The 16,034-nt window shown below is 47.4% G+C and overlaps 1 protein-coding gene across 1 annotated transcript in view; it reads left to right on the top strand.

Moving 5' to 3' along the window:
- Positions 1–5,135: 5,135 nt before the first annotated feature.
- BACH2 (BTB domain and CNC homolog 2) overlaps positions 5,136–16,034 on the top strand; it is an 18,151-nt gene continuing 7,252 nt past the window's right edge. Inside the window, exons 1-2 of the mRNA XM_028486765.2 lie at positions 5,136–5,156; positions 5,988–7,586. Of these exons, the coding sequence (XP_028342566.2) occupies positions 5,136–5,156; positions 5,988–7,586 (1,620 nt within the window). The remainder of the gene's footprint in view (positions 5,157–5,987; positions 7,587–16,034) is intronic.

Genomic DNA, 16,034 nt, shown 5'->3' with positions numbered 1-16,034 from the left:
TTTCATGCTTTTAAGCCACATTCACTAACACAAATTTTTTTAAAACCCACTATATTGGGCTTCCCTGGTGGCGCAGTGGTTGAGAGTCCGCTTGCTGATGCAAGGGATGCGGGTTCGTGCCCCGGTCCGGGAAGATCCCACATGCCGCGGAGCGGCTGGGCCCGTGAGCCGTGGCCGCTGAGCCTGCGCGTCCGGAGCCTGTGCTCCGCAACGGGAGAGGCCACAACAGCGAGAGGCCCGCGTATCGCAAAAAAAAAAAAAAAAAAACCCACTATATGAAATTATATACTTGTACATATAATCAACTTGCTTTAGTTTTTGTATTGTTACTTTAGGAATGGAAACAGGTTGTTTGGTCTGGCTCTATCATTAACTAAAACTAGTAGCAAAATAACCAGAAGCTTTGTTGAAATAGTGAGGTTAATTTAACAAATACATCCTGAATGTAGTATGCTTATAGAGCATGCTGCTTTGGGGAGAAACAAGTGATCATATGGATATTAATTATAGAAAATTAAGATTGGAAGCGATGCCTCATCGCTAAGTCAGTCTTCAGCCTGCAGAATGGGATGCAGTGCTTCGTGGAGGTGGAAGGGAGGAGTGAGTCGTCACTGGTGCTGTTTTCTTTATTTGACAAGTGCCTTGCTGTGCACAGACAACCCAAGTCAGTGTTTTCAAAAGCCCATCGGCATAGCTTTGTTACCTCCTCTTGCCTGCTCCAGCAGTGTAGGAGAGATCCAGCTCCATTAGGGCATGATGTTGCTAAAAGTAAAAGATTGCGTGTTTTGTAAGTCTGTGATTAGGGGACCTTGAGCAGCGTGCCACCCCTCTCCCGGGGCGCGGTCCCCAGATCTCCTGGCCCATCAGATCAGGCTCGGGTAGATGGACTCAGTGCTGCAGCCATGAATATACACTGCCAGAACCAGCAGAGAAGACCTTCGTCACATGGCTTGAGTAGAAAATGCTGTTCCAAGTCTTATAAAAATTCCCAAACCCTATTTTCAATGTATGCCTGAAGCCCAGATGCCTGATCCCTGATAATAATAATCCAGAGTGACAAAACTGTTAGACGTTTCCTTTCACAAGCTCTGTCCAGCAGCACACGGACCACGTCCTGAGGGAATGAGCTCCCCAGCTCTGCAAACAGCACCCAAGCATGCCCTCTGCCAGCTGCGTTTTCATCACTTCTTCTTCCTTTCTTCCACAGCAGAGAGATGATACATCAGAAACCCAAGGGAACCAAGGGTGGAGGGTCATCGTTTCAGTGGGTCAGATTTTCAACCCATGAGTGGCGTGTGTGGGCTCACACCACAGTGCGCGAGTCTGGTAGTCTGACCTTGTTTCCTGCAGGCCCTAAACCCAAAGGTCAGAGCCACTCGCCTTGTGTGTGCCAACTGCTGGATGAGGTCACCGCTCCTTGGGAGCAACGAGAGAGCAAGGCAGGATTACTTCCTGACCTCTCACGGGTCTGAGTCCCCCAGGGCCCCCTCCATTCTGCCCGGTACGTGAGCCAGTCTCATCTGTAGCACCGTGTATATCGCACATTATGGAACTGTAATGTGATGAAAAAAACACTCTTCAGAATGATCCAACCAAAAGATTCCATCCAAAATGCAAGACTGTTATCCCAGGTGCCCCTAATACTGTAGTTTGCATTTGTTTATCATTCCTTTAGGCCATTCCTGACCGGTGATTTTTAGCCTGGGTATGTCTGCTTCCCTGAGAGCAGTGGAACACAGCTCCATTAATACCAGTGAGCTGGGACTGGCTTGCTGTTTCTCATCACTTCATTCCGCTGTAACTTGATGATCATTACCTTTTTAAATAACATTGTTATGGGTCATTAGTTTTGTGGATGATTCTCCACCTCCTGCCCCCTCTTATTTTTCCCATTATCAGAGCCTTACTTGTTACAAACAGAAAGTAAATAACAATGCAGGCTTGTGGCCCCAGTTTCATAAACATGCAGCTTCACGCCGGTACCTGGATATTTGCTTTCTGAGTACGTGAGCTTAAATGATTCCTCAGAATGGAAAGACAGTGCAAGCTACTCAAGATGGAGGCTAAACCAATATTTAGAAAGCCACTGCCTATTTTAACACTGGCCTGCACGTGTGATGGGCACCCACTTTCTGTTTTGTGTATTTGGAGCTATTGCAACTGGGCTGAAATGCACCAGAGATGGATTCCTGGAAGGGACAGCTGGTGGCAGTTCAGAAGGTACCCATTGTATCAAAGCAACCCTTGACCCCGATCGGACCCAGCCGGGGGCAATTCAGTACACTCCAGGTGTCCTGCTTACAAGTCCCTGCTTCAAGGGATCCCACAGACCTCAGCAGTCTCCTCTTCTCCTGAACTGGTCAGGATTTCTTAGTTGACAACTAGTCATGTCATCTTGTGACATGTCATCTTGCCTTTCCCTTGTTGATTTACGTGGTTCCTGAAAATTAACCTATTGTTCTTATCTCCTCTTCAAAGCTAAATTGTAGGTTTCTTGAGCACAGGGCTGAGTCTTGTACTTAACCATTTTCCGTAGCACTTAGGTTGGAATCCCAACTCTCTACTTACTAGCTCTAGGACCTTGGACGCACTCCTTCACCTCCTTGCTTCTCAGTTTCCTTGTCTACAAACTAGCGGCAATCATGCCTGCCTTCCAGTGCGTTAGGAGAACCAGCTAACATGGTGCTGGGCTCTGGCAGGAGCTTGGTGAATAGTAACTGACTCTCTAGACAAAGCCCTGCGCGCAGAAGCTGAGCAAAATTTAACAGAATTAAATAGGACAAAGCATGGTTTAAACTCGCAGGAGGGAAGAGCTACTTTTGGACTCTTGAAATTTCATGGTGAGGACACCGTTTTCTCTGACCTGGGATTGAATGACATTTTACAACCCTGTTTTCTGTTTTTTGTGGTTTTTTAAAATAAATTTTATTTATTTATTTATTTATTTTTGGCTTTGTTGGGTCTTCGTTGCTGTGCATGGGCTTCTCTCCGTTGCAGTGCGCGCGCTTCTAATTGCGGTGGCTTCTCTTTGCAGAGCACGGGCTCTAGGCGCTCGGGCTTCAGTAGTTGCGGCACACGGGCTCAGTAGTTGTGGCTTGTGGGCTCTAGAGCGCAGGCTCAGTAGTTGTGGCAAACGGGCTTAGTTGCTCTGCGGCATGTGGGATCTTCCCGGACCAGGGATCGAACCCGTGTCCCCTGCATTGGCAGGTGGACTCTTAACCGCTGCGCCACCAGGAACCCCCTACAACCCTGTTTTTATTCATGACTCGTTCATGACCATGTGACGATCATTTCAAGCTCATCATGTCTCCTGAGCCCCCAAAGGATCAATGAACTGATTTGGGATGTGGAGACTGTGCTTACTGGCATCCTTGGACCCACTCATACATTTAAGTATTAGCTTGACCCTGAGTGGAGAAGCTTTCTGCAGCTCCTTGCTGCCGTGAGGCAAGTGGTGATGCCCAGGACTGCTCTAGTGATCCTCAAGAGTGTCCCTTAGCTTCTTTAGGAATTTTCTTTAAAAGCAGCCATAGCGGGGGATAGTGGTACAGCTTACTGAGACCGCGTCAAAATAAAAAAGAAATGGGGATGAGAGTATGAGGAGGACTGTATTAAAAAAAAACATAAATAGCATCAAGATGAGTTTCCCCGATTTCCCGTATAGCGAGCGCATCTGCCAAAACTCAAGATGTGTATTATCCACTCTACAATTGGCAGATTGCCTAGGAGCGGAGCAGATGATGCTTACTGATGGAGGGGTCAGCTCTGCCTTGATTCTGCCATTTTCTCTTTGTGGTGGAGCCGTGTCACAATGAAGAAATGGGTCCTGTGACATTCTCATCAACCTTCTTTGGTTACTTATCAATATGCACTTCCTTACCTTACACTCCCTTTTATAGGTTCCTGGGAGAAAAGTACATAAAACAGACATTTGCTAAATCTATTGCCATGTCAGCTTAGTAGAACAAAAGTGTAGGTCAGGTGAACTCCCTTTCAATATAGGTGCTAGGGGACGTGACAAATAAGCACCCCTGCCTGCCGTTGATTAATTGGTGTAGTTTGTTGGTTTACACAGTGCCTTGCTCCAAAAGTAATTTGAGACAGCACTCACCAAGCAGAGTGTGTTGTCACCTTCTGGACACTATAGTTGTATGTTAGGGGCACAGTTAGACTTCAGGCATATTCAGTAATATACAAGCTTTTATCAGATGTTTAGAGACCCTCCTTAGGTGCAGGGTTACAAAGAGAAATGAAACAATCCCTGATCTGAAGAAGCTTTGCTGTCTACTGGTAGAAACTGACACAATTAAATACAATAAAAGGGAGATGGCAATGATTGCCCGTGGAGAACTGTAATGCGGGTCTTGCAGTCATGGGTTTTTGTGGTGTTTTTTTTTTTTTTGAAACCAAACATCTCAGGACTCAGTATCTGATGGAGAATTTTTTTTAAAGTACTTCAAAAATATTAACAATCAAAATTCCATTCAGCTATGTATCTAAGAAATGTCCCTTACTAGGCATTCCCTTAGAATGCAGTGATATAAAATCAGCACTGCCCTTGGGGAAGGCAGGGTGTTTCCTTTCTTCGGCTATGGGGGCTGAGAGGATGGTGTCATTCGCTCTCTAAGAAGTTTGCAGAGGGCTCCCAGAAGAGTTGATGTCTGTGTTGAATCTTGAACAGCAGATATAGGTCTTCACCAGAGTTTGGGCTCTGTGTGCTGTTCTGAATTCAAGCCATGTGGCAGTCAGCTCCAAAGCCTGCGGGTTCATCTTGCTCTGCACTTATTCCCCTAGCAGATATTTTTTAGTCACTGCTACTGTAGCTTCCAGCAAGGACCCCATGACCTCTGCTTTCATTTGTTTTGTACACATGATTCATGGACCTGCCTCCCCTCCCTTCCTGATGGGGTCAGCAGTGCTTGCAAGAACGTAGAGGATGCGTGGGTTTGTGTATAGGGTAAGGAAGCCTGCCCTGAACACCAGCAAGTTTAATCCATTTTCATTCAAAAGAACAACTGGCCTTAGGCAACATATTTCTAATGGTCTAAGTCATTCAGCGTGTGTGTGTGTGCAGGCATGCGCGTGTACACAAGCTGTGCATAAATAGCACGTTTCCAATCTGCGGAAAATGTGTAATGGACAAGCGGCACATGACAGTAGGCTCAGCCCCTGAAGATTTACCAGGAAAGAAGACAGCTGCGTGGCAAAGCTGCTGCTCATAATTAGGGAAGGAATTGCCCATGTCCTGTGCCGTTCAACAACCTCAGCCATTTAAATGACAGCCGGCTTGCTTAGCTCTGTAACCACCCTCCACCCTTTTTAGGGGCCAGGAGTTAATTTCTTTCTGAGAACGCTGCTTTGGACTGTCATCTCTAGTATCATTGTAAGACGGGATAGGACGTGATGACTGGAAAAATCTCAACTAGCAACCATGATAAATGAGCAAAACACAGGACTTGCTTTCAACGTCTCTTTTTAACTTTGCGAGGGAAAAACTATTTTCAAAACCCCGTGGACTTGCCGGTTTCTAACAAGGCCATATTGCTAGTTCTGCAGTTGACAAGAAAACTAGAATGCTTGCTTTGGCTCGAGTGAGCTGTAAGAAGTATCACAGCACTCCTGACGTACAGTGGCGCTCTCAACGGGACGGATGGGGAGGGAAATTAATAGGCTTCCCATTGTTACCGTGCATTTTTGCCAGGATATTTCATTAGCGTAAACACTGAACCCACTGTCATCTTGTTTAGCCACTTGACCCTGATGATTTTCAGCCCTGTGTGTCGTGATGAGTAGAGCGCTGGCATGCACGAGACAGGCCCTAATTACTGGAAGCAGAATCACTGCTGACCCAGGACGAGATTAATTGCTCCTTTGCGGTCTTTATCCTGGGACATTAGCGCTGTCTGGTTATCTTGCTTCAGTTGAGGGATTCGGGACAATAGCAGTGCTGATGGTAACGGTCGGCAATTCCCCTGTTTGTTTTGCAGGTCACGGCCAGGGGGTTTGGGCCGCTGTTGCAGTTCGCCTACACCGCCAAGCTGTTGCTCAGCAGAGAAAACATCCGCGAGGTCATCCGCTGTGCCGAGTTCCTGCGCATGCACAACCTGGAGGACTCCTGCTTCAGCTTCCTGCAGACCCAGCTCCTGAACAGCGAGGATGGCCTGTTTGTGTGCCGAAAGGACGGTGCGTGCCAGCGCCCGCACGAGGACCGTGAGAACAGCGCCGGAGAGGAAGAGGAGGAAGAGGAGGAGACGATGGATTCGGAGACGGCCAAGATGGCTTGCCCCGGGGACCAGATGCTTCCAGACCCCATCAGCTTTGAGGCCACTGCCATCCCAGTAGCAGAGAAGGAAGAAGTTTTGCTGCCGGAGTCCGACGTGCCCGCGGACACCAAGGAGAGCGCGGCAAAGGACGCGTTAACGCAGTACCCCAGATACAAGAAATACCAGCTTGCATGTACCAAGAATGTCTATAACGCATCATCACACAGTACCTCAGGTTTTGCAAGCACATTCAGCGAAGATAACTCTGGCAACAGCCTCAAGCCGGGGCTTGCCATGGGGCAGATTAAAAGCGAGCCGCCCAGCGAAGAGAACGAAGAAGAGAGCATCACGCTCTGCCTGTCTGGAGATGAGCCTGACGTCAAAGACAGAGCCGGGGACGTGGAAATGGACCGGAAACAGCCCCGCCCCGCCCCCGCGCCCGCCCCCGCCCCCCCTGCCGGGGCCGCCTGCCTGGAGAGGTCCAGGGGCGCGTCCTCCCCCTCCTGCTTAAGGTCTCTGTTCAGCCTAACAAAAAGTGTGGAGTTGTCCGGCCTGCCCGGTACCTCTCAGCAGCACTTTGCCAGGAGTTCCGCGTGCCCTTTTGACAAGGGGATCACTCAGGGTGACCTTAAAAGTGACTACGCCCCTTTCCCGGGGAATTACGGACAGCCCCACATGGGCCAGAAGGACGCATCCAGCTTCACAGTGGGGTCGCCCCTCAAGGGGCCCGGGTTGGAGGCGCTCTGTAAACAGGAAGGAGAGCTGGACCGGAGAAGTGTGATCTTCTCCTCCAGCGCTTGTGACCAAGTGAGCACGGCGGTGCCCTCGTACTCTGGGGTAAGCGGTTTGGACAAAGACCTCTCCGAGCCGGTGCCAAAGGGCCTGTGGGTGGGGGCTGGCCAGTCCCTCCCCAGCTCACAGGCCTACCCTCACGGTGGGCTGATGGCTGAGCACTTGCCAGGAAGGATGCGGCCCAACACCAGCTGCCCGGTGCCAATCAAAGTCTGCCCTCGCTCGCCCCCCTTGGAGACCAGGACTAGGACTTCCAGCTCGTGTTCCTCCTACTCGTACGCGGAGGACGGGAGCGGGGGCTCGCCCTGCAGCCTTCCTCTCTGCGAGTTCTCCTCCTCGCCCTGCTCCCAGGGCGCCAGATTCCTGGCCACAGAGCATCAGGAACCAGGCCTGATGGGAGATGGAATGTACAACCAAGTCCGACCCCAGATTAAATGTGAGCAGTCTTACGGCACCAACTCCAGCGACGAATCCGGATCGTTCTCGGAAGCAGACAGTGAGTCGTGTCCTGTGCAGGACAGGGGCCAGGAGGTAGGGAACCCAACTAAATTCAAGCATGTGATCCACCCTCAGTCCTTTATCTGGACTCTCCCTGCCCCCCACCACTGCCAGATTGTTCTTGTTTGTCAAGATTAAAGGTTACAGTAGAGGGACCGTCTCCCTCATCCGCAGGGGCAGGAGGCTTCAAGGCGATTCCAAATTAACCACTTTGTGCTAGAAAGCACTTGAAATTTGATCGAGATTTCAGTACACAGCCAGCGGAGGCAAAGCGCTTAGTGAAAACAGTCAGTCTAATGCCTGAAAGCGTGCACAGGTGCTTCCGATCCCCGCCCCCTCTCCTTCTCCTCCGTCTGCTTTGAAAGGATGCCATACCCCTCACCCCCATCCTTGCCCCTCGCCTCTTCAGTGTGAAGGAAAATATAGAATCGCTTTCAAAACTGACTGGTTGAAACTAGAGAGAGCCACACTAAACAGGTGCTTTCCCGGCACCTTTAAGCTTCCCTGTCAGATGGGACGCTGGAGCCATCCCTTGTCCATTCATTTCGATGCAGGTGATGGACAGCTCATCATCTGTCCCAGTCCCGGTGTCCCTGCAGAAGCACCCTTGTCAGTCACACATAACTGTATAATGTGTCATTTCCCAAGCTCCCCACAAATGGTGAGAGTCATTTTAAGGAACAGTGGGGTTGAGTAGCGGTTTCTGTCCGCCCTGAACGCAAAGTACTTTGTAGATAAAAATTCCCAAAGGCTCCATCTGCGTCTTCCCAATGCTGGGAGAGGAAAGCAGGAGCAACGCCAGCCACATCGTGAGTAAGACTCACGTGGCCAAGGAGAGAAAGAATAGCCGCCCTGAGATGTTCCGCCTTCCCCTGTAACATGAGAGGCCCCCGGAAAGATCTGAGGGTGTCTGTGTCATGATCTGGCACAGTCTTGCTGATCGACAAGGGACCAACCTGAGACTGCCACCTGTGTCTCAGACCTGCCTCCGGAGCAGGACAGAGCAAGCCCGGTGAGAAGTCCCTCCCGGGAGCTGCTTCTCCGAAAAACACGGGAGGAAATGAAGTGTGGCCCGTATTACACCAGTGCCCTGCGCCCGCGTCTGCGCTCCCTGGTTATTAGCCTCTAGTGAAGCAGGGATGTTAACCCAGCCAGACAGCAGAAATGCCACCCAGGGTGAGGTGGGTTTTCACAGAGCCACGTGCGGTTTATTCAGCCTCTGCGAGGTTGGCGAGAAGCACATGAAGATTTTAGATCGGGCATGTTTTGAAAATAGATTCCGAAACTTCCTGTGCCAACTACAGAAGTGCCCTGTGGTCACTTCCCCGTTTTCTGGCTAGCCTGGTCCCCGCTCTTCTGTTACTGCCTGGCAAAGATGGAAAAAGAAACATACTGAAAGGATCTAATTTAGCTAAAAGTCATTTAAAAGGAAATTTGAATGGGAAACTATTGCTATTTGAATACACTATATCCCCTCAGGTTTGGGATGGAGGGTTGGGCTCAGTGCCCCAAGCCAGACTCACAGCTGTGTCATCACATCTGTGTCCCTGACCTGAGAGGATTGAGGTTTCGTGAGAACAGTGAAAGGCTGTGCGTTCTCTTTCCTCACTTATTTCTTTCCGTCTGATCACAACGTTTAGGAGGTTTTCTTTTTTCCCTGAAATTATTCATAGGCACCCCTGATGCAGAAGCCCAGTCGCTGGATCCATCCATCGGCATAATGATTTCCCTTGCCAAGGATGTCTCGAGAAAAGGACAGATGCCTTTGAGTCTTTGTTTTCTTTATATCTCTCCCTTAAGAGGAGCCTCACCATTAACTAAAGGGAGTGTGCAGTTTATGACATTTGCATATGTTTAAGGACCTGTCAGTTTCAGATAAATCTCCTTTTGTCTCTCTAATGTCCCCAAAGAGAACTTAAAGTCACTTCTTGGAACTAAATGCTGCCGACAAGAGCACATGTGTCTTTCCTGTGTTCGGGCCTTATCACTTGTCTACCTTAGACCTTTTCGGTTTTAAATGAATCGATGAAAAGGAAAAATCAGGGCTTCCTTGGCGGTCCAGTGGGTAGGGCTCTGCACGTCCACTGCAGGGGGCGCAGGTTCGATCCCTGGTTGGGGTGGAGGGGGGGAGGGAAAAAAAAAGAACAGGAAGAACCATTCAACCTATAAGATAGTCATGAACAGGACTAGTCTCCCCTCAAAAAATACCGCTGTTTTCAAAAATATTTTTATTTTCACTTTTAAAAAATAGATCTGTTCTTTGCATTTCTAAACAGTCTCGAAAGAAGAGACGTTTTCCAAATTTCTGTGTCATTTCGGGAATCACGTTTAGCCCCTCTCGGTAGTACATTTTGGGTAGGATTGTTATAGTGAAGCTAAGGTTTTTTTTCCCAATTTGACCTTTTAGTTTTCCTAAAGTAGAGGTTAGGTTTTGCAAGAACTGTCTCAGGGACTTAGCATGACTGCCCCTCTTTGAGTTAACACTTTGCTTTGGGGAGTTTCTTTGACCCCAGTGGAAGTGTGGTCTCCAGTAATAACGCTGAAGGCAAACCCTTCACGAAGTGAATCATAACTGATCCAGAAGCCAACATCTCCTGGGCTGATTCTTCCCCGATCTACTCTTGTGTAACGTTCCAGGTGACTTCTCCTCCAGGTGAACCCCAAAGAGACGCCAGAGCCAGAAACCAAAAAAAGAGTTTCCAGGGGACCTCCCTGGCGGTCCAGTGATTAAGATTCTGCGCTTCCACTGCAGGGGGCTCGGGTTCGATCCCTGGTCAGGGAACTAAGATCCCGCATGCCGTGCGGCATGGCCAAAAAAATAAATAAAATTCAAAAAAGGAGAGTTTCCACCTCCAGCCGGCCACCTGTTCAGTACTTCCGACCGACGGGTCCTGGCTTCCTCCCGGTCTGTCTTCCTCTGTAAAGAGCCAAAATGTTAGATCAAAAGAAAAGTGTTAACCTACCTTATATTCTGATTTCTAGTTACACCCTCTTAACTCTTCTAGCTCTCCAGCATTGACTTCTCATCCTAACTATTCCCCAGCTTTGAGGAAAGTTTAAATAAGCACACTATCGTCCTTTATCAACAATCAGCTTTTTTAAGTTCCTTTTTTAAAATAATCAATCACAGCACACCCAGCCCCTGACATACCAAATTTAGCAGGCTTTCTCTGTGCCTACAACAATATACAAACACACATTCGCATTTCTAGGGGTTTGGGTTTTATGTTAATACCATTTGCCATGTAATTACTAAGCAACTTGCTTTTTGCACATAGCTGTCTACTGTGTACGTGCCTCTAGGTCAATCGTTTAGGGTTGACACATGCTTCTTTAATATCCGTGGTTCCCATAAATCACAATTGACTCAGCGATCACCTATCAACAGACATTCCGGTTTCCAGTCTTTTCCCTCTTACAAACATTGGTGCAATAAACGTTCTTGTGAACATGTTTAGTGGTGGTGCTTTTATTTTTGTGGGTTAGAGTCCCATAAATGGGTTAAAGGTTACACTCATTTGTTAAATACTACCTACCTACTTTCCCAAAAGGTTATAGCAATTCACGTATCCTTCAGCAACTTATGAGTGTCCATTGCCCCCTGTTCTTGCCAGGAGTAGTGGTCACCAGTCCTTTTGTTTTTTGCCAATCTGGTGGGCAAAACATGATGACTTCTAGTGAAGTTGAGAACTTTCTTGTGTTTTTGCCATTTTGTATTTTCTTTCCTGGACTTGCCATTTGTCCACTTTTTGGGTATGTTGTTTGACTTTAGTCAATTTACAGGATCCTTAATCCTTAATATAGGAATATTAATCCTTTCTTATATTAATCCTATATCTTCTCCTTGTCTACTTTTTATAGTGTCTTTTTCCATTTAAAGAAAATTTAAGTTTTATGTAATCAAATTATCAATCTTTTTTTTTATGACTCCTGGGTTTGCGATTTTACTTAAAAAGTCAACTTGGGAATTTTTATTTTTTTATTTATTTTTGGCTGCACAGCACGGCATGCGGGATCTTAGTTGCCCAACCAGGGATCAAACCCGTGCCCTCTGCAGTGGAAGCATGAAGTCCTAACCACTAGACCGCCAGGGAAGTCCCCGACTTGGGAATATTTTTCTTCCAATGATGAAAAAATGGACAGGCCATATTAAGTGAAAAAGGTAACATAAACAGTATATATAACAAGGTCCCAGTTTACTTTATAAAGAAACATATTATAAATAATAAAAGCAGTATAGAGAATAAGATAAAATGGGAGGCAAAGTTGGCAAGAGGGAATACAGGGAAAGGTTAATTTCTATGTGTTTCTGTAATGTTTGAATTCTGTATATCTCACACAGATTCTTTTCTTAATTGAGATATAATTCATATACCATAAAATTCACTCTGTTAAAATGAACCGTTCAGTGGTTTTCAATGACTCACAAAGTTGTATGACCATCACCAGTGTCTAATCCCAGAATATTTTCAGAACCCCCCCAAAAAACGTAATATCCAGCAGCAGTCACTTCTCATTGCCCTCTTCCCTTACCCCATGAAATTACTAAACTATCTTCTGTCTCTATAGATTGCCTAGTCTAGACATTTCATTTCAAAGGAATCTTACAATATGTGGCCATTTGTGTCTGGCTTCTTTCATTTAGCATGTTTTCAAGGTTCCTCCTTGCCATTGATGTACCCACCAGGTACATTATCATGTATCAGTTCTTCACTCCTTTTTATTGCTGAATAATATCCCACTGTGTAGATATACCAATGTTGTTGATCCATTCATCAGTTGAGGGACATTTAGGTTATTTCCACTTTGGGGCCATTATCATTTATCTGCTATGAGCATTTGTGTACAAGTTTCTTGTAGACATGTGTTTTCAATTCTCTTTGTTATATACCAAGGAGTGGAATTGCTAAATCATATGGTAACTCTGTGTTTAGCATTCTGAGGAACTACTAGACTGTTTTCTAAGGTAACTGAACCATTTTACATTCCTACCAGCAATGTATGAGGGATCCAATTTCTCTGCATCCTCATCAACATTTGTTACTGTCCATCTTTTTTATTATAGCCATTCTAGTGGTGTAAAGTGATATCTCATTGTGGTTTATAGGTTCGTTTTTAAATTTTGAAAATTATAGAAGAGTCACGAGCATTTGCCAAGTAGTAAGCATCTTAGTGACATAGTTTTGTACCACAAGCATTAACTGTAGATTTTAATAAAGAAGCACTAGGAAGACAGTTTATCTGCATAGTCAAAAGCGTTGATTAGTTGGACTTGCTTTATTTATTTTATTTTTTTGGCTGTGTTGGGTCTTTGTCGCTGCGCGTGGGCTTTCTCTAGTTGCGGTGAGCGGGGGCTACTCTTTTGTTGCAGTGCACGGGCTCAGTAGTTACGGCTCGCGGGCTCGGTAGTTGCGGCATGTGGGCTCTAGAGCGCAGGCTCGGTAGTTGTGGCGCATGGGCTTAGTTGCTTCGCGGCACGTGGTATCTTCCCAGGCCAGGGCTTGAACCCGTGTTCCCTGCATTGGCAGGTGGATTCTTAACCGCTGTGCCACCAGGGAAGTCCTCGACTTGCTTTATTAACATGCTTCATGTCAAGAGGGATGAAAGTGTATGAGGGTGATGTGCGTACGTGTATGTTGGTGTATGTGTCAGGGCAGGGAGAAATAATGTCCAGAGCAAACACAGAAATGTTACAGAAGAGCCGTGTCTGACTCTAAGTCTTCCACCCAAATGTTGGCTTCCCTACATATGTTGGATGTAAAATGTTTACAGTCGTTTTTGTGGTTTGTTGAATCAGGCATCTTTTTACAAGTAACTGTAGTTGGTCTGCTTAATATTTAGAAAGAAAACCTTGCTGGGCAGCATAGAAGTCAGCCATATTTCTAATTAAAACAATGTTTTCACGTTGTCTAGAAAGACTCTTAGCATCTGCAAGTGCAAAGCATATCTATCGTATGACTGAAAGAAGAAACTATATGACAAAGAAAGATAGGGCTGATAAACAGAAATACTAATACTCCACGACGACTACTAGTACTACTACTAATAATAATGGGACTTCCCTGGTGGTGCAGTGGATAGGACTCTGCACTCCCAATGCAGGGGGCCTGGGTTCAATCCCTGGTCAGGGAACTAGATCCCACTTGCATGCCACAACTAAGAGTTTGCATGCCACAACTAAGGAGCCAGCACAACCAAATAAATAAATAAATATTAAAAATAAAAAGAATTCTCGCTTAAAAAAAATAATACTTCATAGTCATAAGGCAGTTCAAACTTTTCAAAGCACTTTCTCCATCTGTTATCCAGTTTTATTCTTCATAGCAATCCTCTCAGCTAAGTAGGGCAGATATTATCTCCCTCTGACTCCCAGATCCTCAAAGAACTTCAGGACAGAGAAGGAAACACTTGCCTGATATCACATAGCTAGGTAATTGCAGCATCACAACTAAATTCCAGGTGTCCTGTGTTTGTTTCAGAAACTGGATCATAAGAACAGAGGTTAGACGGACAGTTGTGCAGGAAGTGTGTCTTTGGCAGGGGAGATTTTGTCACTGGCATCTGCCCAGCACAGAGCTGGCTGTGGCCATTCAAACAGCACTAGAATTGTCAGCCCAATGGGCATCTTGCTTTGTCCCCCAGACAACTCTCAGGGATCTGAGGGGCTTGTAAGAGCATAAACGTTAAAGGCTTTGGAGAGGTGACTGCACCCTCAGGTCCTCAGGGTACTGCTAAGGGATCCAACTTCTGTAGCTTCCAGTCAACATCTAATAGCGAAACCAAGAAAGGAGATAGGAAAGAAGATCGACCAACAAGCTTCCGCTGAGATTTCTAGAGGAAAGAGGTGCTTCTTTTTGCCTTTTTCTACAACACCTGCATCTCTGTCCTGCTTCTCCAGTAGCCCCCATCCAGCACACCAAAGACACCAGGCGAGTGAGATGTGTGTTGAGAGGCATGGTGAGGTGAGGTAGCCATTGTACCGTCTGATTACAACCCTGTAAAAAGTATACAGAGGGAAACAAAGATCACGGGGAAGTCCACCAGAGCAGGAGAGTCATTGTTTGGGTGTGGAAATTTTATTCTCCTCTTTTGTCTCATAATTGAATTTTCTGCCAAAAGTTATATTTCTCGTACAATTTTTAAATGGTATTTGTGTTTAACTGGGAGAGAGGGGATGTGGTTTTGGCGGCAGGAACAGGGTAGTTGTTGGCAGGAGAGAGAAAGGGAGCAGCTGATTTCTGTCTGGTGAGAAAGAAGCACCAGCACCTGGGGTCCAGCCAGCAGCATTCCCTGGTCAGGCCCCCGAGGAGGAATATTTAGGTTTCTTTCACTGTCCAGATGTCACAGCATCTTCCCACCTTTTGTCAGCCCCTAGGGCCAGAGGCCCCTCAGCACTGCATGGACCACTCATTTCAGGGAGCTCCCAGGAGGTCTAAGCCCCTCCCCTGGTCGCTACTGAGCCAGCCAGGACGGGTGCCGGGTGGAAACAGCTTCTGCCCTGTTCCTCCTGCCCTGTTCCTCCTGCCGTGCTCCAGAGAGAGGAAAGTGAGCACCGTGCTGGGGCCAGATGACAGCGACAGAGCAGAAGAGACAAGCGGAGGCTGCCCAACTCTCGGAGTGAGTCTCCACTGAGAACCCAAGAGGTGGCAAGTACCTGTCTAGAGAGGCATCGGCGCCCCGGACCCCTCGGGCCCTTGCCCTTCTAAGCAGCCTGGCCAGCCTTCTGTGCCTCTACGCTGAGCCTCACTCGCGTGCGACTGCCGAATGGTGGTGGTGGTGACGGGCTGGACTCTCCATCTTGTCACCTCACTGTTTACAAGGGTCCGGGGAATGAAATCTAAGCTACCTCCGAGAGGTAAAATCCTGGAGCAATCATTGGGTTCTAAGAATTTGCCAGAAGAAAGGCAGGAGGGCCTCAGCCTTCTCAAGGTCCAAGGCCAGGTCACATTAGCTGACTTTTTTTTTTTTTGCGGTACGCGGGCCTCTCACTGCTGTGGCCCCTCCCGTTGCGGAGCACAGGCTCGGGACGCGCAGGCTCAGCGGCCATGGCTCAGGGGCCCAGCCGCTCCGCGGCACGCGGGATCCTTCCGGACCGGGGCGCGAACCCGCGTCCCCTGCATCGGCAGGCGGACTCTCAACCACTGCGCCACCAGGGAAGCCCCACATTAGCTGACTTTTGAGCCCATCTGGGGACTATGTGGGTGCCTGCCAGCCTGGGAAAGGAATGTTCTCACAGCTCCATAGTGGGTCTGCAGCTGCCGTTCATCTCCGGGGAAGATGCCCGTCAGCTTGGAACTTACTACCCTGAAATCAACAAATAGGTGTGGTGAGGTTTTTCCACTGTGCCTTTCCAAAGTCAGGGGCTTCCCTTTGGTAGTTGGGGTAAGTCCTCCCTAGCTAGAAGGGTAGCAGCACCTTTTCGAAAGAAACAAGAGTAGCTGGGGTTTGGGCTTTTTTTTTTTTTTTTTTTTTTCATGTGGA

The sequence above is a fragment of the Physeter macrocephalus genome, unplaced genomic scaffold, assembly GCF_002837175.3.
Source record: "Physeter macrocephalus isolate SW-GA unplaced genomic scaffold, ASM283717v5 random_1640, whole genome shotgun sequence".
NCBI lineage: Eukaryota > Metazoa > Chordata > Mammalia > Artiodactyla > Physeteridae > Physeter > Physeter macrocephalus.
Note: the sequence above shows the minus strand (reverse complement) of the source record. Positions and strands in the feature narration are given on the sequence as shown.